Source organism: Desmodus rotundus, chromosome 10 (genome assembly GCF_022682495.2).
Source record: "Desmodus rotundus isolate HL8 chromosome 10, HLdesRot8A.1, whole genome shotgun sequence".
Classification (NCBI taxonomy): Eukaryota; Metazoa; Chordata; class Mammalia; order Chiroptera; family Phyllostomidae; genus Desmodus; species Desmodus rotundus.
The window spans coordinates 91440483-91467538 of NC_071396.1; the positions used below are offsets into that span (position 1 = coordinate 91440483).

The 27056-nt window shown below is 39.1% G+C and overlaps 1 protein-coding gene across 2 annotated transcripts in view; it reads right to left on the minus strand.

The window, feature by feature from the left end:
- Positions 1-970: 970 nt before the first annotated feature.
- The window catches only part of RIT2 (Ras like without CAAX 2), a 284937-nt gene continuing 258851 nt past the window's right edge, over positions 971-27056 (minus strand). For both annotated transcript variants that reach the window (XM_053912975.1, XM_024580414.3), the window contains exon 5: positions 971-1462. In XM_053912975.1, the coding sequence (XP_053768950.1) occupies positions 1235-1462 (228 nt within the window). In that variant the 3' untranslated portion in view covers positions 971-1234. The remainder of the gene's footprint in view (positions 1463-27056) is intronic.

A 27056-nucleotide genomic window follows, 5' to 3' on the forward strand; every position in this document is an offset into this window, starting at 1 on the left:
TTACCTTCATTCATTTCTGCATTCCCAGCAATTAGCAAGTGCCAGGGGCACTGTGAATAAAAGTGCTTACACGTGGAATAATAAGCTCGTCATCCTTTCTTTTCTCTAACTTATGATAAAAACTTCCCCCAACCCATGAAGATTGGTTTGATGGATTCCTTCTCAAGCTTAGTTGTCCCTTTGTGGCTTTCCTTTTAACATCTGTCTATTAAACATTCAGAACAGCTCTTCCTGATAGGGCGCTTCCTGAGCTTGAATTTGAATAAACCAATTCACACAATGGGATAAATGAGTTGTTGGGCAATTTCATTTTATGTGATGATCTATTGTAAAACAAGAAAAAAAAAGGCCCTCTGATTGGTGCTGTTTCGTGGTTTGAGTTGGAGGAGATCGGACATTTTGGCAACACAAAGAGAACTTAGGGTCTGTGGAGTTCACAGGCCTCTTTCTCTGCAGATGTTTGCACCGCAGGTGAAGCAGCCCAGGAGGGGCTCCTCACTGACAGTAAGCGGGGTGTCTTTCTATGAGTATGTGCCCCACCGAATTTGCAGTAGCCGCCTCTTCCTGACACAAAGACAGTACCCCTTTGTCTAACCCAGGGACTTGACTGATAATTTCGGCAAAACCTAATGGGGCGGAGCACTGTAAAAATGGGGATGTTTTACTCCAGTCCTCCAATGACCCCTAACCAGTTTCTATTATCAATCATTCCTCTAAGGGCAATCTGTGGAGCGTTCAAGAAGCAGCCCCACAACTTCTGCACTTACGGAAATACCAGGCTGCAGACTCCTGCTCTGAATGGTTTCCCGAGCTGCTTCATTATTTACTGACATTCCTGCGATGCAAACAACCAGAGTCTTATCAGGCAAAGGCAGATCCCCTGAGCCTTTTATCATTCTGTCTGCAATTTTGAATGTTTCCTCTATAACCAGACAGCATAGCAAATGAAGCTAGACTCTTTGAAGGGAAATGAGTCAATTGGAATGTCAATTTTATTTAGTCATATATTATAAAAACTAAACAGCATATCCGGCTGATTGACAAAACTCATCCAACTGTTAAGGGCAAAACAAAACTATCTCACGAGGTACAGTTATGCAGATCTTGCTGTAACCTACGGGCAGATATTGAGGGAGACAGAGACAGAGAGAAAACTGAAGCAGGATGCAACATCTGGATCTGGCCACCTGATAAAATTCAAAGAGAAAGAGTAAGGGCGTTAGAAGTAAGGCTATCATGTCATGTTTTCTCTCTTCTTCTTCAGTGAGCCTTTTAACTTCTTCCACAGGCTGTCTTTTCTCTTCAGTTTCTTTTCCGTCAGGGATGGCACAGACTCCTTCTTGCGGATTTCCCTCACTAAGCCATGGAAGGCGTCATCAATGCAGAATCTGAGGGCTGCAGAGGTCTCAAAGAAAGCACAGCTATATTCTCGGGCCAGGCCGAAGCCTTCTTCTGTAGAGACCTAAGGGAAAAATAAATGATGTTAAAAAGAGAGGAAGGGAGAGACGCTCAGGTCAAAAAGCATGTTCTCTAACCAGGGCTGTAGGCCTATTACATTAAAAAAAAAAAAAAAAAAGTAAAATGTAAAATGTGACAATATGTCTTAAGGAAAGATTTCTAGAATTTCTGAGCCTGAAGGACAAATGAGAAATTACAATCTCTGCAAGGGCAACTGGCTATAACTTTCTAAAAGTGGAACTGGAAATCAGCTCTCCAGACTTGGTGTGACAAGCAATAGCACAGTGGTCAGAAGCTTGGGTTTAGAGTAAAACTGCTTCGTTTCCATTCCCAGATCTCCTTGTAGTTTTGCAAACTTGGGTCAATTTCTTGACCTTTGTGCCTCAGTTTTCTCACGTATAACATAAGATAATACCTCAAAGACTTCATTAGAGTTAAAAACAATGGCCAATAAAAGGTACATTTGAACATACTGAGCACATATTTAAAGCTCTCTAACTGTTAGTTATTAAGTGTAGTTCAGCTTTCAGTTAAGGATAAGTCAGGATGAAGTGGTCATGAAACTTGAAATACAATCTTCAGATGAGAACAGACAGCAGAACACCACCATTAGGATGAATAAGCCTTTCTCCAGCTGAGCTCTTGGGAGCAGGCTTAGAGCTTTGCGTCTTTTGCGGCACTTAGCATGTTGTGGGTCTTTTAGAGATGATACACTGACTGAGGTCAGAGACTCTGCCTCATTTACCCTCCCTTTGGTGCCTGCCACAGTGCCCAGTGCCTAAATCATCGTTAGAGACGTTAAAAGGATGATTAGTAAACATACCTGTGTTTAATAAGTATTAAGATGTAAACATAAGTGATACACAAATATTTAAACAGTGGATTATGTGTCACTGTAGCTGGATGCTAATAAACCTGCTCAGAATTTAGCACTCCCATTAAGTCCTACTAGAATATTCACATTGGCTCTAAGAAAGTGGGGAAAGACTGCCTTTACTCAATATATCTGACAGCCTTTAGCCCGCACTGGTCTACTTATTTTCTTAAAGTTAACCTGATGTTTGTATATTGGTATGTTCGTTTTTTTTTGGCCAAATGGAGTTATATGGTGAACTGGAACCTCCAGCGGTCTGGAACTTAAGTGAATGTGAGTGGGACCATGATGAGTGGAGCTCTCATTTCACCCACGTTATATATGTGGCACAAATAAGAAAGAAACTGTTTTTTTTTTTAGAGGCTGACATTTTGGAATTGTTTGTAACCAGAGTTAAATCACCCTTTCTTAACTGATAGAGCTCCCCATGTGGCCAGCAAGTGGTTGGGCAGGGCTGTGAAAACAGGCCCTTTCTAGTCTGTGATAGGTTAACCTCACCAAAGTCTGGTAACAGATGAGTACAAAGAATGTCTGAATTCTCTCCTCTTTGCTGGCCAAGACACTATTTTTTTAAACTTATTTCTGTTTTATAGTAACTTAAGAAATACAGCTAAAGGCATCCAACTGAAGTGATTAACATTCTATCTTAATAGCAACTTAACAGAATCATAGATTAAGTAACTGGTCTTATTTCCAGGTAATCACAGGTGATACTCTTACCAAATGTTTTAACACCACATAGCATGTGTTGTCCTTTATTTTCCAGTCTCCTGTAACAGTTCTCTCCACCCAGAATCCAATGACACATATTTTGTTTTTCTATAGCAACACCATATTTCTGGTGCCATTTTTTAAGACTAAACATCTTTTTTAAAGCTATATGAATACAAAAACAGCCTCAGAATCTCCATGGCTTGCAAAAGTATTTGTCTTGCTCCCACTGCCCCTTAGCAGCTGGAGCACTGACTGTGGCCACAGAGCTCCAGGCTGTTGGTTGGGCTCTGGTTTGTCTCCCTGGTCTTCTTACTCTCAGGCTCAGGCTGAAAGAGCACTGTTAACTGGAACATGATGTTCCCACAACAGAAAGTAGGTGGGCGAGAGGCAGAGATAATTTTACCTACATCTCAATGGTCAGAACACAAATGCAGAAACCTAAAGTCAATAAAGCACTATGTACACTCCACGCAAGTGAAGGATGGCAAGGATGAGAGAAAAAAGAATTCTAAAGAAATAACACCATCTAGTAAAATCAGTTATATATAAATGTAGTACAGTACACTTTTCTATTAAAGAGGCAAAGATTGGCCCTGGCTGGTGTGGCTCAGTGGATTGAGCGCCGGCCTGTGAACCAATCGGTCGCCGGTTAGATTCCCAGTCAGGGCACATGCCTGGGTTGCAGACCGAGGCACTAGAGAGGCAACCACACATTGATGTTTCTCTCCCTCTTTCCCTCCCTTTCCTTCTCTAAAAATAAATAAAATCTTAAAAAAATAAAAAATAAAATAAGAGGCAAAGATTGTCCAACCAGTTTTTTTTTTAAAGTCACTTGTAGTTGAAATACTTTACATGTAAGAATATAGAAAGACTAAAATTTGCATGGAAATTAACACAAAATTCAGGTATTATATTGACATAATATCAAACGGAAAATAAATTTTTTAAAATTACTAGAATTAAAAGCTGATGTTTCATAATGATAAAAAGATGAATCTACCATGAAGATATTATACTTACAAATTTGTATGTACTAAAAATCATAGCCTTAGTTTATAATATTGAAAAGTTGATAGAACTAAAATATAAAATTATGGGGAAAGATTTTCACACATCTCCCTGAGCAGTTGAAAGAATAAGCAGGCAAAAGTGACTAAGGATATAGAAAGTTCAAACAAAACACCATTAATCTAATTTACACATGTAAGATGCTGCACCTACCCAACAACTGAAAAATTTATATTCTCTTCAAGTGAACCAGGAGCATTTATAAAAACTGACTTCATACTAACCTATAGAGAAAGTTTTAAGACATTACAAAGAATCAGAGTCACAACATATTCCCAAACAAATGGAATTAAGCTAGAATTATTTTTAAAATAAAATAAAATATTTAGGAAATTCCCAAATATTTTGGAAAAATATACTTCTAAATAGTCAATAAATCTATATTTCATGACAATTAGAAAATATTTGGAATTGAATGATAATGGAAAGAAAACATCACAACTTGTGGCATGTCTAAAGCTTTGTTTAGAACGATCCTTGTAACAATATACGCATGTTTAGGAAAGTGGTAACACTCAAATTCAATAATCAACATAAAAAAGGAAATTTTAAAGATAAAGACAAATAATATAATAGAAAACAATCATACAGGAGAGAAAACTAAATCCAATCTGAGATATTTATAAAGATATTAAATTGATAGAACCAGGCAAGACAAATTGAAGGTGAAAAAGAAAATAGAGCATACAAATAAACAATATCAAGAATGACAATGTGGACATTACTACAGAGCCTACAAATATAAAAATGATAATTAGGGAATATTGTGTTTGTGCCAATATGTGTGACAAGTTAGGAGTCAGACACACTCTTACCAAAACAGAATTTACCAAAACTTACACATAAGCAAATAAAAATCTGTATCATCCTCTACCTGAGACAAGGAATTAAACATGTTCTTAAGATCTTTCCATAATCAAGTCTCCATGACCAAAAGCCTTCTTTGAGGAATATGAGTGGATGTATGTACCAAAAGATGTCCGAAAAGGTGCATGTCAGCATTACCAATAATAGCAAAAAAATACCCTGACAGCAACTCAAATGTTATCATGAATGAATTCAATGAACACTTTTTTGTATATTCATACAATGGAATACTGTTAAATGCAGATGAATAAAATACCATTATCTATAACTTAGCAAATCTTACAAACATGATAGTGTTTTGTGAAAGAAATCAGACCTAAGAATATTTTTTAGTAAACTTTTTATTTTCATATAGTTTTAGATCTACACAAATGTGATAAAGATCACAGAGATAGTGCCTGTACACTATCCCACTTCCTGTTTGTTCTACTGTTGTATAAATATGGTGCACGATTATACTTTCAGAATTTTAAACCTAGGAAAACAATTCTTCAGTGTTAGGAGTCGATATAGTACCTCCTTTAGGAAGTGACACAGGAGAGTATTCTGGGTGCTTTTCATTATCTTCCTTGACCTATATGGTGGCTTCGTATGGGTTTACTTTGTGATAATTTATAAAATTGTACAATTTTAATTTGCATACTTTCTGCATATGAACATCAAATAAAAACTCAAACAAATACACCATATAATATGAAACACCCTTTTGAATCTGAAGCATCGCTTTGTCCTCAAGGACAGTGTTATTTCTGTAGCTAAATATTTCAATATTCACAGTAAGCGGGACAGGTACAGTCTCTAGACTCCGTTCACATGGAGTCTATCAGTTCAGATCATGTTCAGATCATGTTTTGTCACAAAACAAACTGGGTCTGGGCAGATTTTGCAAACAAATACATTAAGAAAATCTTTGATTTTCATTTTATTTTAGATTTCTGAAACCAGATTAACACTCTGGACTTGAGTTATGTTTTTAGTGGGAAGATTCAGTATTATAAAGCTTACGAATCATCCCAAATTTATGTGTAATTTCAATTAAAAATACCTTTAAATCCTGCAGTCTTTTGAATCATTGAATGCCATACAGAGATAGTAAAATTTATAGACAAGAGTTAAAGTAAAAATAGGGAAAATCTTTGAATTCAGTGAGAGCAAGGCAGGGAGAACAATAACAATGATGTTCAACTTGCCCTATTGAGGCTTTTTCTAAAACTGTAACAGTCCAGGAACATGACCCAAATGAGAAGTGGGGTATCCGTTAAGGGCTGGACAGATAGACCGATGCAATGAAATAGAGAACCCAGAAACAAGACCAAAATATATATGGGAGCTTAATATATCATTGGGATGGCATTAGTAAATGAGTGGGAGAAATGAGGGTGCATTCAATGGAATCCTGACATTGAATTATCATTTTGGATTAGTTTTGACACATGGAGATTATTTCTACCAGAACAGGAACGCAATTTTTCTTTAAGGATAACAGAAGTAACAAAGGTATTTGAGTGAAGTCTTTATCTAAATCTACAATATTTTTCCACATTTGAAAAATCTCTGCAAACACATATGTTTATGAAATATTTCCTGATTATAAAAATGTAAACATTACAAATAAATCATTGGCAATATCAAAATTCACTTAAAAGTCCAATGTAACGATCTTAATCTGAAATAAAATTGGAAGACAAATTCCATGCAAAGATTCTGTCTGAAATCTTATACAGTAAACATCTTTAACAGATGACATAGTTGCCTATTTTATTAATTGTAGCAGTTTGAAGTATATTCAATTCTGTAGCTACTAATGAGTAAGTAATGAAGAGATTACGAGCCCTCTATTTCAAAGCATGAAATGTAGTTGCAAGTATTCTTAGATTCATTATCAGAATATTAATTTTATGTTATTTAATTTAATAACTTGGTAATTTCCACGGGGGAATTTAGGGGGTGGAGGGATTGAGCAAAAAGGAAAAAGGACTGTTGTCCATGGACATGGACATGGACAACAGTGTGGTTATTGCAAGAGGGAGGGGTGTATAAGGGGACTAAATGGTAATGCAAAAAATGCAATAAAATTAATTATAAAACATATTTCCAAGTTTCAATAAATTCCATCTCACCAATATTGACAGCCCATAAATGTGCCATCCCTACCTTTGCTATAGGATGTGATATACTATAAATTAAATGAAAGAATTGGAGTCCAAACATGTGAGAGAAAAAATTTTTAACAGATTCTGGGGTTTATGCTTAATAATTATGGTCAGTTTGGAGGTCATAAATATTTAAGCAGTAACATTAGAAATAATATTAATTCACTAACATTGTTCTGATTGGTTCAGAACCAGAATAATATAAGAAGTAACAGCTTTTATGTTAGGGTTTCAAATCAGGCTAATTAGCATATATAATTATCCTGATTATGTAATATATAATTAATATATTATATCTTACTTATAAATATCCACATTATACAAACTGCTAAGAAAGAAGCACAGTGTTATAAGGGAATTGATTTTTTAAAAAATTTTATTTCTCTAACAAGGAATTTTAAGCCCAGGAAGCTTAAGCAAATGGTTCAAGGTCACACACACATTAAGTAAAACACCCATCAAGTTCTACTCTCTTCTGTCAAATATTGTTTCCTGGCTTGCCTGCTGTTTTTCACAGGATCTGTCCAGTTCCCTTTGCTGGTGTCCCTTATGTGTAATTGATTACTGTCACGTGAGGTGTTTCAACATAGGGTGATTCTTAATGGTAAACACATGGCATAGAATAGTTTATATTGCATTTACATAAAAAGAAAAATTTAAATAAATGCAGAAACTTAGGGAAAAATAAATACTATAGAAAGATTATTTGGGGGGGGGGCGGGAAGAGCAACCACTGCAGATACCACACTATACACCAGGCCCCTCATTGCAAAGAAGGGGAGACTGGGGGTAAAGGTGCCACCTGGAGGTTTAGAAAGCACTGGCAGAAAATAAAAAGGAATACAGAAAAATGTTTCATGCAAGTCATAGAAAATTTCAGTAACCCAGGGGAGCCATAATTTTAATATATATAACACTTTTCACCGAAGAAGCTCACTGTGATATGCCAGGTACTCCTTGAAATGCCATTTCCCATTTGGCAGAGGAGGCATTAGAACCACAGCTGCATGGGGGTGAACGAGACCGCCAGGGCAAGCAGAGCCTGTTCTCTTCCAGGCTCAGCTGCTTGTGGGCATCGCAAGCCTGCTGGTCAATTAGAACTTCATTCCCAGTAATCTGCTGACTTCAGAAGTTTCATTGCTTTTTACATCTTTTTATCTTTAGCTGAACTCGGTAAAAATAAATTTAAATTCTGTTACTGCTAAGGTATGCAGGGTAATGGTGGTTGTCTGGTAGGCAACATAATTCGTAAGAGCAAAAAGGCAACTCTGATACTGCTCAGCTATAATTGCTAACCTTTAATGAGGAGAGATTGGCAGAAAGATGGGTCTGGCTCTTTCCGGAGAAGCTCCGTAAGAAAAATATGTGCGTGGCTGAGCCTGCAGGGCGCTGTGAAAATATTTTGAACACAACAAACTCTTTGGGAATTGTTTTGTATTTTTTAAAAGTGTCCCTGTCCCTGTCCATGGGTAACTTCATCGTTACCCATGGAGTTATTAATTTTCATTAGAGAGCCTACATCATCAAGGTAGCAGGAATCATAGTTTCCTGGCAAATTTGGAACCAAAACATTCTCTTTGTTAACGCAGTGGAAAAACTGCCCAACTTAGATTGCTCAGTTTTCGTTTGGTGGAGTTATGTAATCAGTTTTAGCCGTATGAGTAGCCTTGCTGATTTCCTTGACCAGTTCCCATGAAAATGCTTTTGATTTATTTAACCAGATTTCGTTATTTATTTAACCTGCGAGTTACTTATTATTGTTACTTTTAGAATTTAAAGATACATGCATAGATACATGCATGTGAAACTTCTTGCAGGAAAAATTAAAACAAGGAAAGCACTGGCCAGAATGCCCCACCCCCGGCTGCAGTCCCTGAACCAAGGGAGATTCATTCTGGACAGACCAAGCACTGGGCTTGCAGGGTGTTTCACCCCAGTTGCTCCCTCTGTCCTGCCGTTCTTCTCCAATTCTCTTTTCTAAACGGGTGAAAAACAAGTGTGTGACTGAGCAGAGGTTCAACTGGAGAGGAGATGCCCATCTCTTCTTAGCAGGCTCCTCCAACTTTTAGGAGAGATTGGCAAGGGGGGGGTGCACACTCCCCTCTACCTTTCTCTAGGGCAGGGAGGACAGGAAGCATGCCACGCCTTGGCTTTAAGAACACAGATTCCCACCACCCTGCTGCCCCAACTTCCCAGCCCCTGAAAATTTCCTTTGTAGCCTGGTAAGGGGGTACAGGGAAAGGTAGATTAGGAGTCAGCTGAGCCATTTTGGTTGCCCATTTGTCTGGGGCTGTCTTTATAACACGGACTACCTTTTATACTTCATGACCTCCAACTCCTCTACAAAGTTTTTTCATTTTGCTTTTTTCTTTGTCTAGTAAGCCTTCCATTTTTCTTTTCCACACCTCTTCTGCACCTGCTCAAGTTTTCACAGGTCATTCCAGTCTTGGTGATCTCGGCCTATGCTTTGCTCTGCAACTCATCGTCCATGAGGGAAGTATATGGAGCTTACAATTTAGTTGTTTTATTTCACCGAATAGTGCTAGGTAGCTGTATTCTGTCCATTTGTATCCTCAGTGGGATTAGCCACAAACTTTGCAGGTGGCAGGTGCTCATTAAATATTTAACCTAAATGACAGTGACATCCCGTAAACAGTCACTGGTGACCACAGGGTCCGATATGAGTCCATCGTACTGCGATTCCAAAAGCCAGAGTTATTTTTGCACCCAGAGGGAGCACAGAGTCATTTCCAAAGTTATTTTTGTTGGAGTGTGGCTTCCAGCAAGATACTTGGTAAGATTTACCACAATGGATAACAGTATATGGATTTTGGAATCAGCTTACTGAGATCCAAATTCTGGCTGCATACCCCTTCTTAGCCATGGGCTCTTGTAGAATGACTTAGCCTTTCTTCTGTACTTCAATTTCCTCATCTTTAAAATCCTACCACATGGAATTGTTAATGAGACTCAATAAGCTATTACATGAAAAGCACTTAGCATTGTTCCTGGCATACTGTACACACCCAATAAATGTTACTTTTTTTTTTAATGTCTGAAGAGAATATCAGAGGAAATTTCCAACTCCTTTAGATCAAATGTTGGCCCTACTTAATTTTTTCTTCTTCCCGCCATGACCTATAAACCGTACCTGATATGACCTTTGTCCACCTCCCCAAGCCAATTCATACCACTCTCCCCTCACCCATTATGTCCAGCCACACACTTTCACATATGCCCAGGGCGGTCTTCTTGACTTCGAGTACTGCCACATGTTATTTCCTCTGCCTGGAATGTGCTCCCCCCAGTACATTTTGTCACTTGTATTCTTGTCATCATTCATGCCCCAGCTTAACTATTCCTCCACTGAGATGCCTTGCCTAGCTTTTCTCTAAAAAACTATTCTGTACATCGCCAGTAATTCTGCCCCATTTCTCTGCCTTATTTCTTTCGGGGCACTGAATTACTCTCTGAAATCATCTCACTACTTTGTTCATGTGTTTATATTCTGTCTTCCTCTAGGACAATGTAAGATTTGTTAAAGCAGGAATTTTTGTCTTGTCCATTACTGCATTTCATCTAGTGGCTGGCACTTAGTAGGAAGTTGGTATTTGTAAATTGACAGCACTGGAATCCTGGCTGTGTGAGTACAGCTGGGTTACAGTGAACAGAGGAACTCATAGTTGGTTAGGGGAGTAGAAAAACATGAAGGACGTTTCAGATCACTGTGAGCAGTGCCACGGTGGTGGCCAGTGCAGCATTTTAAGTAGTGCCCAGATCCTCATTAGTGGTTCTCCACTTCCTGAGGGTGGGAGTCTTCATATGAGACCTGAATGACAAGGACAAATTACCTAGGTTGGTGGGAGGGGGCTGGGTGTTCAGGAGCAGAAAGGAGTCTCGGAGAGAAGAACTAACAAAGGCCTTAGGCAGAAGTGATAATGGGGCTTTGTGGGATCATCAGCATTTAACACAGTTTAGACCAGAGGATGAGAGAGGAAGGACTGAGTGAAGAGCACGATCAGAAGAAATTAGTGAGCTGAAATGCCCACTTTACTTAGGTTCGTATGAAATTTGTTTGGTACTCATAAATTGAGTGATCACATTTTTAAAAAGCCTGTATCTTGAGTGCCTACTCTGTGCAAGAAAATTAAAAAAAATTTTTTTCTCTCCTGCTGTTCTGGAAAGATATTGATTGAATGGAGAGAAAAGCAGGACATAATACATTAAATGGCATAGCCAGTCCTTCTGAGGCACAGGATGGTAATGGCTCTAGGGTAAAAGATTTAGACTGCTTTGTACAAGAGACATTTGAAGTCTCCAAGGTCTTGTGCTTTTCATCCAAGAAGCTCTGGTATGCTGGGGGGAAAGGTTGCCATGGCAGCCAGTAGTTGCTAGGAAGGGAAAATAGGGAAGGTTGATGCTCAATATTTTGCTAATAGCAAAATCTGCTTCTTTGAATTTTTCTCTTAAGAGCTTTATTTTTAAAATATCTTGTTAAAATTATAATAAACTTAGGCAGCATATGAAATATATATGCAGGAATATGTATGTATATGTCTAAGCATGTTCTTATTTGCACCAATACATGTGTGTATTTGATGTATATTAAATGAATGGTTCTCCCAAACCTTAAGGGAATTAGTTATTATGAATTATTAAGTTTTTGAAGTAGCCAAAATTTTACCCTTTAAGCATGAAAAAATATCTCAATGGTTAATTTATTACATTAATAAATTTACATTAGGTAAAAATAGAAAGAAGGAATCTATGTATTATGCTTTAACACATAACAATTATAATTAAGTAATAAATTGTATAAATATGTATAATGTCTGGATCCCTGTAGAATACAAGACCATGAGGGCAAGACATGTTGCCTCCCCGATAATACCTCAGCATTCTGCACGTGAGCCATGTTCAGTAAGCATCTCTCCCATCTCTTCTTTGAATGTGTGGGTGAATGAAATATAGAAAGGAGACCAAGGAAAAACCAACCAGTTATTACAGCAAAAACTCTCCATTCATTAACTAGAGAGCTCAAAAGCTAGAATTTCACTGCAATTGCTGGAGGTTTTAAGTCCTTTACATTAAAATGTATGTCTCATTTCACAAATGCCCTATTACATATATTCTCTGAATAAAACATGTGCACTGCAGAAACCCTAAGCAGAAAAGAAAAGAAGCCTGGGGTCACGATGCTTTCTTGAATGGAGTCTGTGGGTCACAGGGGCAGATGACCGATGAGGCACTGAGGAAAGTCAGAGGTATCCAGGTTCCTCAAGCTCATGGTCAACCTGTGTATCCTGTTGGATTATATTTGGAAATGTATGCCATGAAAAAAAAAAAGGATGAACCAGAACAAAGTAAATTTGATATACATTCTAAACCTGAGATCTACAGAAGGCAAAAATGAACCACTGTTCCGTATGTTCTGGCCCTCCACACCTCCACACAGGGAGCTAGATATTTTTTGAAAAATGTATAAGGCTGTGCTTGTTAGCAGTCCTGCGAATTTAGCTTTCAGTCTTAGCACAGCCATAAATGCCTTTGGCAATCACTTTACTTATTAGCCAGTACTCTTTCTTACCCCTCATTTAAAACTTTCTTGAAACCTTCACTCCTCAGGTGTTTGACCTTATCCTCATTTTCAGCCGGGGCTCTCGCCCTCGTCCTTCACCTCGATGAGGAAATAAAAGCATCTGAAAAGAATGGCTTTAACAGCTGGAGCTAGCACCTAGCAGCTCACCTGTCCCATGAGATATCTTATCGTACTCTTTCCAGTCTCTAATGTAGATACATTACTGAGTCTGTGCAGTCTAAGGCCTCTCTCTGGTCTGAGTCCTCTTCGATATCTACTTCAATCCTGCAGCATTTGTTCTACCCCTTAGTTCCCCTGTTTCCAGCCTTCCTCTCTAACAGTCCCCCTTTTCCCAGGAAAATAGGTGGAGCCACCTATTTTAAGACTCCAGTTCTAGTTACTTTTTTATGTCTGTTCTTTCATTCACCATCGAATGTAGATTGTTCAGAATGTATGTGTACAAGGTTAGAAAGAGGAAGAATGGGGCCAAGGCAAGAAAGTGATTTTAAAAAGGATACACAATTGCAAAACAAATACATCCTAGATTTATATGTCAGTTTGTCTTAATCACTTCTGAGTTGCACATTATCATTCACAGTTTGGATTCTGCCTCCTTCCCACCCATTCTCCTAACGTGGTTTTTGAAGGTATGAACGCCACCCTTGCTGCCAAACCCACTAGGTGCTTCCAATCATCTTTCAACATCTGTAACATTTGACAAGTTGACTACTCCTTTCTTTAAATGTTTCTCCTTTGACTTGGTGGCTGTCTTTTTTCCTGATTTTTCTGATCTCTGATTACTCTTTCAGAATATCCTGTCTGAATGCCCTGGAAACCCTAGTATTCACTCTATTCTCATGTAACTGTGTGCATGGCCATGGATTCTGTCCTGACATCTTTTTCTATTCTCATTTGACATTCCTCCTTATCTATTCTTATTCAGATCTATAGCTTTAGTCCTCATCATTGTTCCTAAGAGTGGCACACTGAGGTCTTCTCACACCTCATCTCACAGTGTAAGTCCAGAATCACATATACCACTCTCTGCTGGGGAGTTGCTCTGGAATTCCTCTTAAGTACTTCAAAATTAATGTGATCACGTTAATTATTTTTCCTCCCCAAATGTTATGTCCTGGCTAATGGCATCAATACTCCCAGTAATCCAGGTGAGAATCTTTCAAGTCCTTTTAGATCCCTCTGACTCCCACATGCCTAAATCAAATTGCTAATCAAGTCATTCTATTTCTGCCTCTTTAATATTGTATGCTGGCATCTCTCTCCATTTGCAAGGGCACTGTCTTAATTCAGGGTCTTGTTTATTTATCCCTGAAATAATTTTCACACCTTCTGATTTGACTCCCTCAAATCTACCCTTTAACACTCTCTATTCACAGGGATATTTCCATAATATAAAGGCAAATATGTAGCTCTCCAGTTTAGGTTATTTCTGTGATTCTCTATCACTAATCACATAGTGGGTAGTACATAGTAAACACTCAAAAACTAGAAATATTATTCCTACAGCTATTAGTACTAGATGAAGGCAGGTTCATCTCTTACTCTGGATAAGTAACTCTATCTCTCAAACCTCAATATCCTTCTCCTTAATAGAAGAAGAATAATTGTGTCTCCTTCAGGAGGTGCTTACGCTGATTGCTATAGCTTATGTAGTAGTCAGTAAACTTCTAGCAGACAGAAAATACTTAATAAATATGTACCTAGTGATTATTACCCATGAAGTGCTCTGGACCTGTAAAAGAATCCAGGGCATCAGTTGGGCTACCAGAATTAAAGAGCACGGCATAGCCTTAAAGTAAAAGAAATGGCCTTTAGAGTCATCTTCAAGCCACCGAATCATGACGTACGTCTCTTCCACAAAGTCTTGTCAGAGATTAGTCTCTTCAGGCACGCACTCATTGCGCATCCCTCTGTAACGTGATCCTTCTGTCAAAAGTTCTTAGGATTGCACAGAAGGGAATTTGAATTTTAGAGCTGTAATTGTCCCTTGGCATCCTACACTCCAAATTCCTTTTTATATGTGTAAAATAAACTAAAACAGTTTGGGAATACCTTGATTTCCAAGACAGTATATTCCTTCAAGGTTTTAGTTGGCACTAAAACCCAAGACTCTTTTTACCACTTTATATGCCTCTTTGTCTGGTACACACAGACTCTGGGGCTGAAGAGACAGAGCATGGGGCAAGTGGACTTTGGAAGAGAGCACATTGGAAGTCAAGGTTTCAAGAGGAAACATCCCCAGACAATCAGGCTTGCATGGATGTGGGGCTGACGGGGAGAAGAGGCTTCTACCATGTCCCTCTATTTAGCTGAGAGCAGCTGAGGACTGTAGACACCTGGATCTGGAGCATTCACTTTATCAGATTCAAATTTATAGTTTAAACATTTATATTCTTTACATGTATCTCATCACAGAAAGTATAGCTACGAGTTCTCATCCCTCTGGACTTGAAAGATATGATGTGGAGATTCAAGTGGCTGCACAGATGACAGCTTTTCCCTGTTACAGGAACCCCCTCTGTGGCCTTAGAAACACCTTCCATTTGTTTCCTACCCCCAGCTGCCCGATCCCTCCCCAGGTGGACACATGACCCGCCTCCGTGGCTGGGCACACAGCATGCAGGCGCAAGGGAGGTAATCTCGACAAGTCTGTTAAGCAGCAGCAGCCTGAGACTGCATCTCCGAGTCGGTGACGCCTGTTTTCTCTCCTGGACCCTGGGTCGTGTCGGAGCGCACAGCAAACCACGCTCTCACTGCAGTCACTTGTCAGCTCACCGACATTATCTGTGCTCTGTCCTCCCCGGAAGCAGCTGAGAACAGAGCCTCCTTAGTCAAAACAGCAGGTCTCACAAAGATACAAGGGAGAAAACTGTCCGATTTAAGAGGACAGTTTCTGAAATCAAAGGTCTGAGTTCTAATCTCATCTATACACTTACTAGTTGAGTGACCTTAACTAAGTTACTTAGCCTTTCTAATACTTAATGTCAGCATCTAATGTGGGGATAATAAGAAATATAAATTAGGTAATACACAGAAAGCCCTATGCTTATTACATAGTGAATGTACTAGAATTTGGATTTTGGGGCTTATTATATGTGTCTTATATGACACATATATGACTGGCATGCCTCCACTCAGAAATCATGCTGTCCTGGTGAAGGAGAAGTTTGTTTCCTGCCTTCACAAAGGTCCCCAGGAGTGGGGACTTCCTATCTCAGAAATATTTAGATACAGTTGACTCCATTGCCCTCTCTATCCTGAAAATGGTCAAATCCTCCTTTGGGCATATTTTGTTGAATGCGTCATAAAAGTATTGTCCTACAACCACAAATCTCTTTTCCCCCCAAAACAACTGCGGTCATATTCAGTCAATGCAGGGCGGAGCTGCGGTTTCCGCAGTCTGTGGAAAGCCCTGGGTACTGGCTCAGTCCCCTGTTGCTGCTTTTCCTCACCTTTCTCATTGCCTTTTACATTTATCGCTTTCCTCCATTATCCTATTTTTTAATAAAAAAGAATGTATGTAATACTCTATTAATACATTTACTATCAAGACCTGCAGCAGGTCTAAAACTACTATAATTTTTTAATTAACATGTTTTAAATTACATTTGACATATATTACAGTTTCAAGAGTACAATTTAGTGATTAGACACACATAACTCACCAAGAGATCCCCTAATACGTCTAGTGACCATCTGACACCATGCATAATTATTACAGTATTGTTGACTCTATTCCTTATGCTTCACTTTATAGCCTCATGACTGATTTTTGTAACTTGCAATTTTTATATCTTAATCCCTTAACCTTTAACCCCATATCTCCAACACCCCTCCCATCTGGCAACCTTTGATTTGTTCTCAGTATCTGTGAGTCTGTTTCTGTTTTGTTTATTCATTTATTTTGCTTTTTGGAGTCCATATCTACATGAAATCATGTATTTGTCTTTCTCTGCCTGCCTTATTTCACTGAGCATAAGTCCGTCTAAGTCCACCAGTTCTTTTTGTGGCTGAATAATATCCCATTGTATATGTGTACCACACCTTCCTTATCCGTCCATCTATCAGTGGCCACTTAGGCTGCTGCCCTATCTTGGCTGTTGTAAATAACACTACAGTGAACATAGGAATGCATATATCTTTTGGAGTTGGTATTTTAAATTTCTTCAGATAAACACCCAGAAGCGAAATTGCTGGGTTACATGGTAGTTCTATGTTTAGTTTTTTGAGGACTCTCCATACTGTTACCCACGGTGGCTGCACCAGTTGACATTCCCACCAACAGGGCACGAGGGTTCCTTTTCTTCACATCCTCACCAACACTTCTGTTTGTTGATGATGGCCATTCTGGCAAGTGTGAGGTGATACCTCACTGTGGTTTTAATTTACATTTCTCTGATGATTAGTGATGTCGAGTATGTTTTCATATGTCTACTGGTCATCTGTACGTCTTCTTTGGAGAAATGTCTGTTTGGTCCTCTGCGAATATCTTAATTGGATAGTGTGGGGTTTTTGGTGGTAAGTTGTATGAGTTCTTTAAATATTTTGTATATTAACCCTTTTTTGGACATATCATTGGTGAATATCTTCTCCCATTCAATAGTTGTGTTTTTGTTTCATTTGTTGATGATTTCCTTTGCTGTGCAAAAACTCTTTAATTTGATGTATTCCCATTTGTTTTTGCTTTTGTTTCCCTTGCCTGTGGCTTCATATCCAAAAAAATATATAATATACTACTAAGAGCATTGTAAGAAAGTTAACTGCCTGTGTTTTCTTCTAGGCATTTTATGGTTTTGGGTCTTACATTTTAGTCCTAAATCCATGTTTTTATTCTTATATATGGTGTAAGAAAGTGATCCAATTTCATTCTTTTGCACCATTTATTAAAGAGACAATCTTTACTACCATTTGTATATTCTTGCCTCCTTTATCATAGATGAATTGACCATATAGGTGTGTGTTTACTTTTGGGGTCTCTGTTCTGTTCTATTCTATTCATTTCTCTCTCTCTGTTTCAATGCCAGTACCATGCTATTTTGATTACAATGGCCTTGTACTATATTTTGATATCAGATAGCATGATATCCAACTTTATTCTTCTTTCTCAAGATAGAAAGATGGCTATTCTGGGTCTCTTGTAGTTTTATATAAATTTCAGGATCACTTGTTCTAGTTCTGTGAAAAATGCCATTGGTATTTTGATAGAGATTGATGGAATCTGTAGACTTAGAGTGTACTTGGGACATTTTAATTGATGTTAATTTTTCTTATTCATGAACATAGTATATGCTTCCATTTATGACTATTTATGACTATCTTCTTTAATTTCCTTCTTCTGTGAATTATAGCTTTCCCTGTTTCTCAGTTCAGTTTATTTCTAAGTATTTTAGTGCTTTTGATGCAACTGGAAATAGGATTTTCTTTATTTCCCTTTCTGATAGCTCATAATTGGTATATAAAAATACAGCTGATTTCTGAATATTTTGTATTCTGCTATTGTCCTAAATTCATTAGTTCTAATAGGGCTTCTTTTTTTGGGGGGGGGTGAATTCTTTAGGATTCTCTCTAAATAGCATCATATCACCTACAAATAATGACCATTTTTCTTCTTCCTTTCCAATTTGGATGCATTTTATTTCTCTTCCCTGTATGATTTGTGTAGCTAGGACTTTAATACTATGTTAAATACAAGCAGTGAAAGTGGATATCCTTGTCTTGTTCCTGATCTTAAACAAAAAGCTGTGGGTTTGTCCTATATGGTCTTTATTATACTATTATGTTTCCTCTACCCCCAGTTTGCTGAGAGTTTTTATCATAACAGGCTTTTGGATTTTGTCATATGCATTTTCTCTATTAGTTGATATATGGTCATATTATTTTTATTCTTTATTCTGTTTCTGTGCTGTATCACATTAATTGATTTGTACATATTGAACCATCCTTGCATCCTGGGAATAGATCCCACTCCAACACAGTATATGATCTTTTAAACATGTTGCTGAATTCAGTTTGCTAATATTTTGTTGAGGAATTTTGCATTTATGTTCATCAGTGATATTGGCTTATAATTTTCTTTTTGTTGAGGAATTTTGCATTTATGTTCATCAGTGATATTGGCTTATAATTTTCGAGTCTCTTTGTCTGGTTTTGGTATCAGGATAATGCTGGATTTGTAAAATGAACTTGGGAACTTTCCATCTTTAATTTCTGGAATATTTTGAGAAAGACTAATGCTTCTTTGGAATGTTTAATCAAAATCACCTATGAAGCCATCTAGCCCAGGGCTTTTGGTTATTGGTTTGATTTCATTAGTAATTGCTGATCTGTTAAGATTTTCTGTTTCCACTTGACAGCCTTGAAAGATTACATGTTTCTAGGAATTCAGCTATTTCTTGTAGGTTGTCCAGTTTGTTAGCATGTACTTGTTCAAAGTATTCCCTGGCAATTCTTTATATTTCTGTGGTGTTGTGTTTTTCTTTTGTTTCTGATTCTATTTATGTGGGCCCTCTCTCTTCTTTTCATAATGAGTCTGACTAAAAGTTTTATTAATTTTGCTTACCTTTTTCAAAGAATCAGCTCTTGGTTTCATTGACCTTTTCTATTGTTTTTCTTAAAATCTGTTTTGGTTTTTCCACTCTGATTTTTATTATTTCTTCCTTCCTATTCATTTTGGTCTTGTTTGCACTCCTCTTCTAGCGGCTTTAGGTATAAGGTTAAATTGCTCGAGATTTTTCTTGTTTCTTGAGTTAGGAGAACTGTACTGCTATACATTTCCCTCTTAGAACTGATTTTGCTGTGTCCCATAGAATTTGGGTGGTTGTGTTTCTATTTGTATTTGTCTCAAGTTATCTTAATTTCCTCTTTGATCACTTTTTTAACCCATTCATTGGTTAGTAGCATGTTATTTAGCTTCCATGTGTTTGTTTTTCAGTTTTCTTCTTATAATTTATTTCTAGTTGTATATCTTTGTGACAGGAGAAGATGCTTGATATGATTTCAGTCGTCCTAAATTTGAGTCTAGTTTTCTGGCCTAACATGTTGTCTATCCTGGAAAATATTCCATGTACACTTGAAAAAAATGTACATACTGCTGCTAGTGGGTAAAATGTCCCAAGGGTATCAAGTAGGTTCATCTAGTATAATGCACAATTGAAGGCCACTGTTTCCTTACTGACTTTCTGTCTGCATTATCTGCCCACTGATGTCAATAGAGGTGAAAGTTCCCTACTATGCTGTATTACTGTTGATTTTTCCCTTTTTCATCTATATGTATATCTGTCAATATTTGCTTTATAATTTTAGGGGCTTCTATGTTGAGTGCATACCTGTTTAAAAATTATATCTTTTTGGACTGATCCATTTATCATTATGAAATACCCTTTTTTGTCTCTTGTTATAGCCCTTGGTTTAAAGTCTAATTTGTTTGATATTAGTATTGCTACCTTGGCTTTTATTCATTTGCATGAAGTACTATTTTCTATTTCTTTATTTTCAGTCCATGCTTATCTTTCAATCTGAAATGGGTCTCTGGAAGGCAGCATGTGTGTTGGTCTTGTTTTGTAAAAATCTATTGAACCACCTTTTGCCTTTTTTTTTGGTTGGAGCATTTATTCCATTTACAGTTAAAGGAATTATTGATGGGTATGCAGTTATTGCCATTCTATTAATTGTTTTCTTAATGTTATTTATTTATTTTTAGAGAAGAGGTGAGAAAGAAAGGGAGGGAACTGATGTAGGAGAGAAACAGGGATGGGCTGCCTCTCGCACACCCCAAAATGGAGACCTGGCCTGCAACCCAGGCATGTGCCCTCACTAGGAATTGAACCAGCAACGTTTTGGTCCACAGGCCAGTGCCCAATCCACGGAGCCACACCAGCCAGGGCTCTGTTCCTTTCTAAGTCCTTTGCATGTTGATGACTTTCTATAGTATGATGTAAGGATTCCTTTCTCTTTATTTCTTGTATATATCTTGTAGATTTTTGGTTTGTGATTACTATGTGGTTCATATATACCAAGCTATGTTTACAGCAGTGCATATTAAGTTGTGGTTGCTTAAGTTCCAACACATTCTAAGATCACTACAATTTTTTACTCACCTCCACTGCATATTTTTTAAATCATCACCTGAGGATATGTTTGCTTACTGATTTGAGAGAGAGAGAAACATCAATCGGTTGCCTCCCATATGTGCCCTGAATAGGGGTCAAGCCTGTCGCTCGTTACGGCCCTGATTGGGGATTGAACCCACACCAGTCTGGTGTGTGGGAGAATGCTGCGACCAACTGGGGACACCTGGCCAGGGCTTCACATTTGTTTTGTATCATTATCTTTTGCTTCTTTTGTGTGTGAATGTTGGTGTGTATCCTTTAATTTATTGTAATTACATGTGAGTTTCATACTTTTGCTCTTTAACCTTTGTACTGGCTTTATAGTTGGTTGACCCACTACTTTTACTGAATGTTTGCTTTTGTCTGTGGGAATTATTTTCCTATGTTTTCATATTCATATATATATTTTTTATCTTTTCTACTGAAAGGAGTCCCTTTAACATTTCTTGTAATACCAGTTTAGTGGTGATGAACTCCCTTGCGTGCGTCCCCCTGTGTAGCTGAGCCTTGACTGCTGCTGGAGCATCAGTGGATGGGAAATACCCTCAGACTCACTGGATGTGACACAGCAGATAAGCCCTCATGCAGGTGCTGACCCATAAAGCAGGAGCTGCTGCAGTGGGGCTCTGGTGTCAGCCAAGTCCACCCTTCTGGCGTGCGATTCGTGGAGCTGGTTGGGTGGTTCTGTTTTGTTCTGAAGCCATCTACTGGATATATTGATTCTGGAGGTTTTGGGGGAATGGGGCTCTAGTGCCAGCCAAGGCCAACTGCCATTTGTTCCCAAACTGGGGCCTCCTATTGGGAGTTACACAGTGAGCTGCAGTTGGTTGCCACTTGTGCTGGGCTTGGAGGCCCTTTGGAAATGCTGTGCTGTGAACCGAGGCCAGCTGCCACTATTGCTAGGCTTGGGACCTCTTTGTGACCTGGGCATCACAATGTGAGCTGAGGCCAGCCGCATCTTGTGCTGGGATTGTGGCCACTTAGTTGAAGCTATGTTCCAGGCCAGCACAGGACAAAGCTTATCCCAAGCTTGGAGCCACCTGATGGGAGGTGCAATGTAAGCTAAGATTAGTTGGTAGCTACTTCTGCTGAGCTTTGGACTGCGTAGTAAGAGGTACAGGGCATGCTGAGGCCAGCTGCTGCTTGTTTGGAGTTTTGGACCTTTGAAAGATTCTAGAGAAGTGCATGAGCAGACACAGGCTGTTTGTGTGAAGAAACTACTGGTAGCAGCTTGGCCCAGGTATATGAGTTGGGTGGGGAGGGGTCTCGGGGATCACCAGGGTAAGGCAGTTAGCCATGGTAATAGCTTAAATTTGGCACTCCCCCACCCCTGCAGGCTGGGTGGAGGGAGGGCTCAACAAAGAAGCAATGGCACCTGCCAACAATTCTGTCTCGGAAGAAAGCCACCCCAAGTCCTGCCCCTCCAGTTCTCACTCTGAAGCCAATAAATTCCTCTTCATATGTCCCTGGCACTTTTCAAGCACTTTTCAAGCTGCCGTCCCTGCTCTGGAGCCCAGAGTCAGTGAGTCCATGTATATGGCTCAGGAGGAGTGGCTGAGACCCCAGGAGCCCTTTGTCTCACTTGGATTAAGTCTGGTTGGTTTTCACAGCCAGATGCTATAGGGACTCCTCTTCCCAGCACTGGTGCCCCAAGCTGGAGAGCACAGTGTAGGGCTGGGACCCCTCATGCCTCCAGGGTTACCTCTGCAGCCAAGATGTCCCTTCCTGATTCTTAATCGTCTCACCATGGGTTTGGGACCAGCCTGTCCCACAATTCCACCCCTCCTATAAGTCTTGTAGTGGCGGCTTTACATCCTTGGTTATAGGACTTCTGTTTGTCTAGTCTGTAGGTGGTTCTGAATGATGGATGTTCTGTGATATGGTTGTGGTTCTGACATGGCCATGGGAGGAGGGAAGCATGGCCTTTACCGCTCCACCATTTGACGGGAAGTCCTAAAACTCTCCTTTCTCCTATTTTTTTGTTTGACCTTTTCTTTTCATCCCTTTTTTTTTTTTTAAATATCAACATCCTACTAATCCCTTGGTCTTCTCTAAAATGTGTTTTGACTCTGCTTCTTGAAGTATTTGTTGACCGCTGAGACTGCATATGATTTCTCCCTCTTTCTGAATCCCTCAGATTTGATTTTTGATAACTCAGTCTTTTTTTATGACTGATACTTTTCTTACTCTGCACTAAGGGTAGTTTCATGGACGCACTGTGTTCCTTTCACCTCTGTGTCTCCTTCACCTAGAATAATAATCAAGTTGTCTTAAAAACCTGACTCCTGTTATTTCCTAAAGCTAACTGACAACTAACTTTATAAACTTCTCCTCTGCTCCCAGTTAATACACAATTTGCCTTAGGGGTTCAATGTTTTTTAGTTTATTTCCCGCTCATAATATGTGACTATCAAAGCAGCTTAAATTTGCTCTTGAGATCACTGTCTTTTGCAGCGGCATCTAATTCAGCAACATTTTGAGTTATGACTTGTCTAAGTGCAAGCCGTGCTGGGCGGAGAGGTAAACCATGACATCATGGAACGACAGACTTAGTGTTGTGAGTGTTATCAAATATCATTGCATCTGCAGCAGTCCTGTGAGATGGGACATGCCGACCTTTGTCAGGACACTTCCAGTAACGACTTTACTCACGTATGAGAGAAGCCAAGGCCACACCATGTAGCTCTCACTGGGGGAAAGTCAGTAATATTAAGAAGGAAATGTTCTCCCTAGATTTTCTATTTATTGTCCATGTGCTGGCCTCAGAAAGACGTTCAGAATAATCTCCGCTTTTCCATCCATGTAACAACTCTTTTAAAATCGGGAAACACAGATGATGTCTTTCACTAACGGCTTTATCACTGATTGCATTCAGAAGGTGGTGCTATCTTATCTTAAGAAGACAGTCTTCATCCTGCAGAATCCTAACCTGAGAAATAACTCATATAAAAGAAATACAAGTAGATGGGGCTCCCTTTTGCTGTGCTCTTGTAGGAAATGTGTGACAAAAGAAGTATCTCTGAAACTGATAAATAGAAACAACAACAGTGAAACTTCAGTTGTAAGGTCATTACTTTTCTGTCTTCGAAGGATGTGCATCCACATCAGACATAAAGGTGTGTTTTAACTATGTTTGTTCCTCCTTCTGCTAGGGCAAAGGCAGAGAGTTGAGCCACTGCATTTTAATTTCTTTGTTATATACACAAGCAAAAATGTGGAAGGCTGAAATGTATGCTTGTCAGTATCACTATTAGCATTATCTGCTTCCTAGAAAACAGCTTCCTTCAATGCCTTAGTCCAAATACATTGTGCCTCACATGTAACCTCTTATGGACATTGCTTTTGTTCACGTTCAATTAACCAACACACTGCATTTGTACATCGGAGAGCCTCAATACAAATGTATTAAACTAGAGTCGTCTAGGTAAATATCCCCAAGGTGAGTACTATAATACACCTGCTTTTTGTATGCCTAAAGTGGGAAACCTGTAATTGTCAGAGAAAGAGAAAGATGATCTAGATTAAATAAATAATACTCTAAGAGGAAAGCAGAGGGAACCTAGAAATGACTTATACACATGAGTTTCATTTTCTAAAAAATGAGCTAAGTTCATGTTCTTCAAGACAACATGATGGCCACACTAATTTGGACATCACTGTCCTTGTCTAAAAATTAAGGGAGAGGACTAGATGCTATCTAAGATTATTTTTACTCTCAGTTTTCAGTGATTTCTCAAAACTGTTACTTTTTGCCTTTCTCTATCCATGCCTGTCAATCCTATATTTTTGAATCAATACATTTTCATGTTCCATTTCCCCATCATCACCCAGTTGCCGACCACGCCCTCTGTAGTCCACAACTGCTAAAACTACTCCCTCTTCCATGAATGTATCACTCCCTCTGCCTAGACACATTTTCCAGGAATGCACCACACACCTTTCACGTTTGCCACCACTGTCTGCAGTGAAGCATTACCTTCGTCCCCACTCCGTACATAGTCCTAGGTACCTCACTGGCTAGATGCCATTTTTGTCCTCATAAACAGCACTTTTTGAGGGTAGAGACTATCATATTCATTTTGAATTCTCAGAATTTACCCAGAGCAAGGATTTGATAAATATTTGTGGAATGAATTGGATTAATAAATAAGGTCACATGTTAGTCCCACATCTGCAGACTGAATAAGATTTCTAGGGGAAGATTTTCTTTTCTTTTGTTATTTAATCTGTATTGTATTCTTTCCCATTACCACTTAGTCCCCTTACCCCCCCTGTCCCCCAGCAATCACCACACTGTTGTCCATGAGTCCTTTTTCCTTTCTGCTCAATCCCTCCACCACCTAACCCCTCCTATTTCCCTACGTATGTGCCATCTTTGTAGAAAGCTATGAAGTATTAGCATAAATAATTAAAACTGAAGCTCACTTACCATACTAATTTGTGATGCAGTCTTATTTATAGTATTTACTTGCTAGATGATCTGAGAAATTTAAGATTCCATTTTCCTAGCTCTCTTGAAAAGTCATTATTGCCTTAATATTTAGGGCCACTCAGTCTATTCATCAGGCCTATTCCCTGGCCTATATTCCCCTCCCACTGGGGGTTTGTAATATCCATTAATTTTGCCATTAGTTTCTGGATCTAATGTTTGGAATGCATAATGACTGTATCTGCAAATTAGTTGGGTGAATATTTTGTGTCAGAAGAAAAAATTCTTTCAAGAATCAGGCATTCCATAATAAGAAATGTTATATAAGGCAAATAACGCAATTCACGGACAACTTAAATACGATACAGTTTAACTTGAAAAATGTCTTTATCTTCTCTGAGACCAGTTGACATACAGCCCGTCCTCATGAAAAAGGAAATATTCACTGTCTCCACAGGTATTTTACAACGTTAAAATTCTGTTTCTGGCTTTTGTAAACCTCCCCAGGAAAATTACAAGTGAGATTAAAAAGAAGTCCCGACAGCCCAGGGAGGAATTGATAGATGGCCTGCCATATTTAAGACAGCCGGCTCACTGCTAAGGTCAGCCCGCACGCACCGAGAGGACGGAAACGAAACACGAGGTCTGGGGAGAGCTGGGAGCCCGAGGGAACGAAGTGGCCCGCATCAGCGATCCCCAGCCCCGGCCTAAGGGGAAAGGCGACTTATACATATAAATATATATACATGCATATATGTTTATACACACACAGAGAAATGTTTAGGCACATATTTTATATATAATTTTATATGGTATAGTTATTGTGTGCATGTGTGTATGTTTATGTATGAGTATGAGGGTTAAAAAATGCAGTGATCATTCCATGTCCTTGATGTATCTTTACGGGAGATTTCTGCTCCTCCTCCTCACTGCTCCAGTTGAGTTTGGTTTGTCAGAACAATGCTGGCATCAACCCAAGATAAGTTTTGGTGGGGAGCTACCATTAACAAAGTCATCTGAATCAGAATGGCAGGCTCAAGTGCCGGTCTCCATGCAGCCTAGCAATCAATTGCCCTCTGGCTGCCTGAGCCTGCCAACCACCAGTCATTAGAAGTTCAAGGTTTTCATGGATACCTCATCCTGAGGACAGGTGCAATGACAACTCTTCAGAAGCTCTTTGCACAAACAGGATGGCTTGGAGTTCAGTGGAGATAAGCCTAATTAGCTACCAGAGAAAAGCAGGTTTCTTTGAAGCTCACTTGAATTAAAGAACAAAAAGGGGTGAGAAAGTGAAATTGCGGAAGGCAGTAGTGTGAGATTTTAACCCAGGTTTTATGTTATTGTTCCTGTAATACTATTGACTGATTCCCGGTTGCCTAAAACAGAAAGTAGATATGACCTAGACAAAGCTAACGAGACCCCTTCTAGGAACTGTGCTAGCGCTATTTGGAAGTAGTTATGTCTCTTGATAGAAGTAGCTAAGTTTGTGAAGTATAAAGGCCTATCTAAAGTTAAAATCAATAGGAAGAGGAGAACCAAGATGGCGGCGTAGGTAGACACACTGCGCCTCCTTGCACAACCAGAACTGATAGAAAATCGAACAGCAAGGAAGTCCGACAACAAGGAAATAAAAAAATAAACATTCATCCAGACCCGTAGGAGGGGCGGAGAGAACTCGCGTGGCCGTGGCGGAACCGAGACTGGCGGAGTGTGGGACGAATGGGGCAGGCAGTCTGACCACTAGCAGACCCTGCGGCCCCACATTCCCGCAGATAAACCGAGAGAGCCG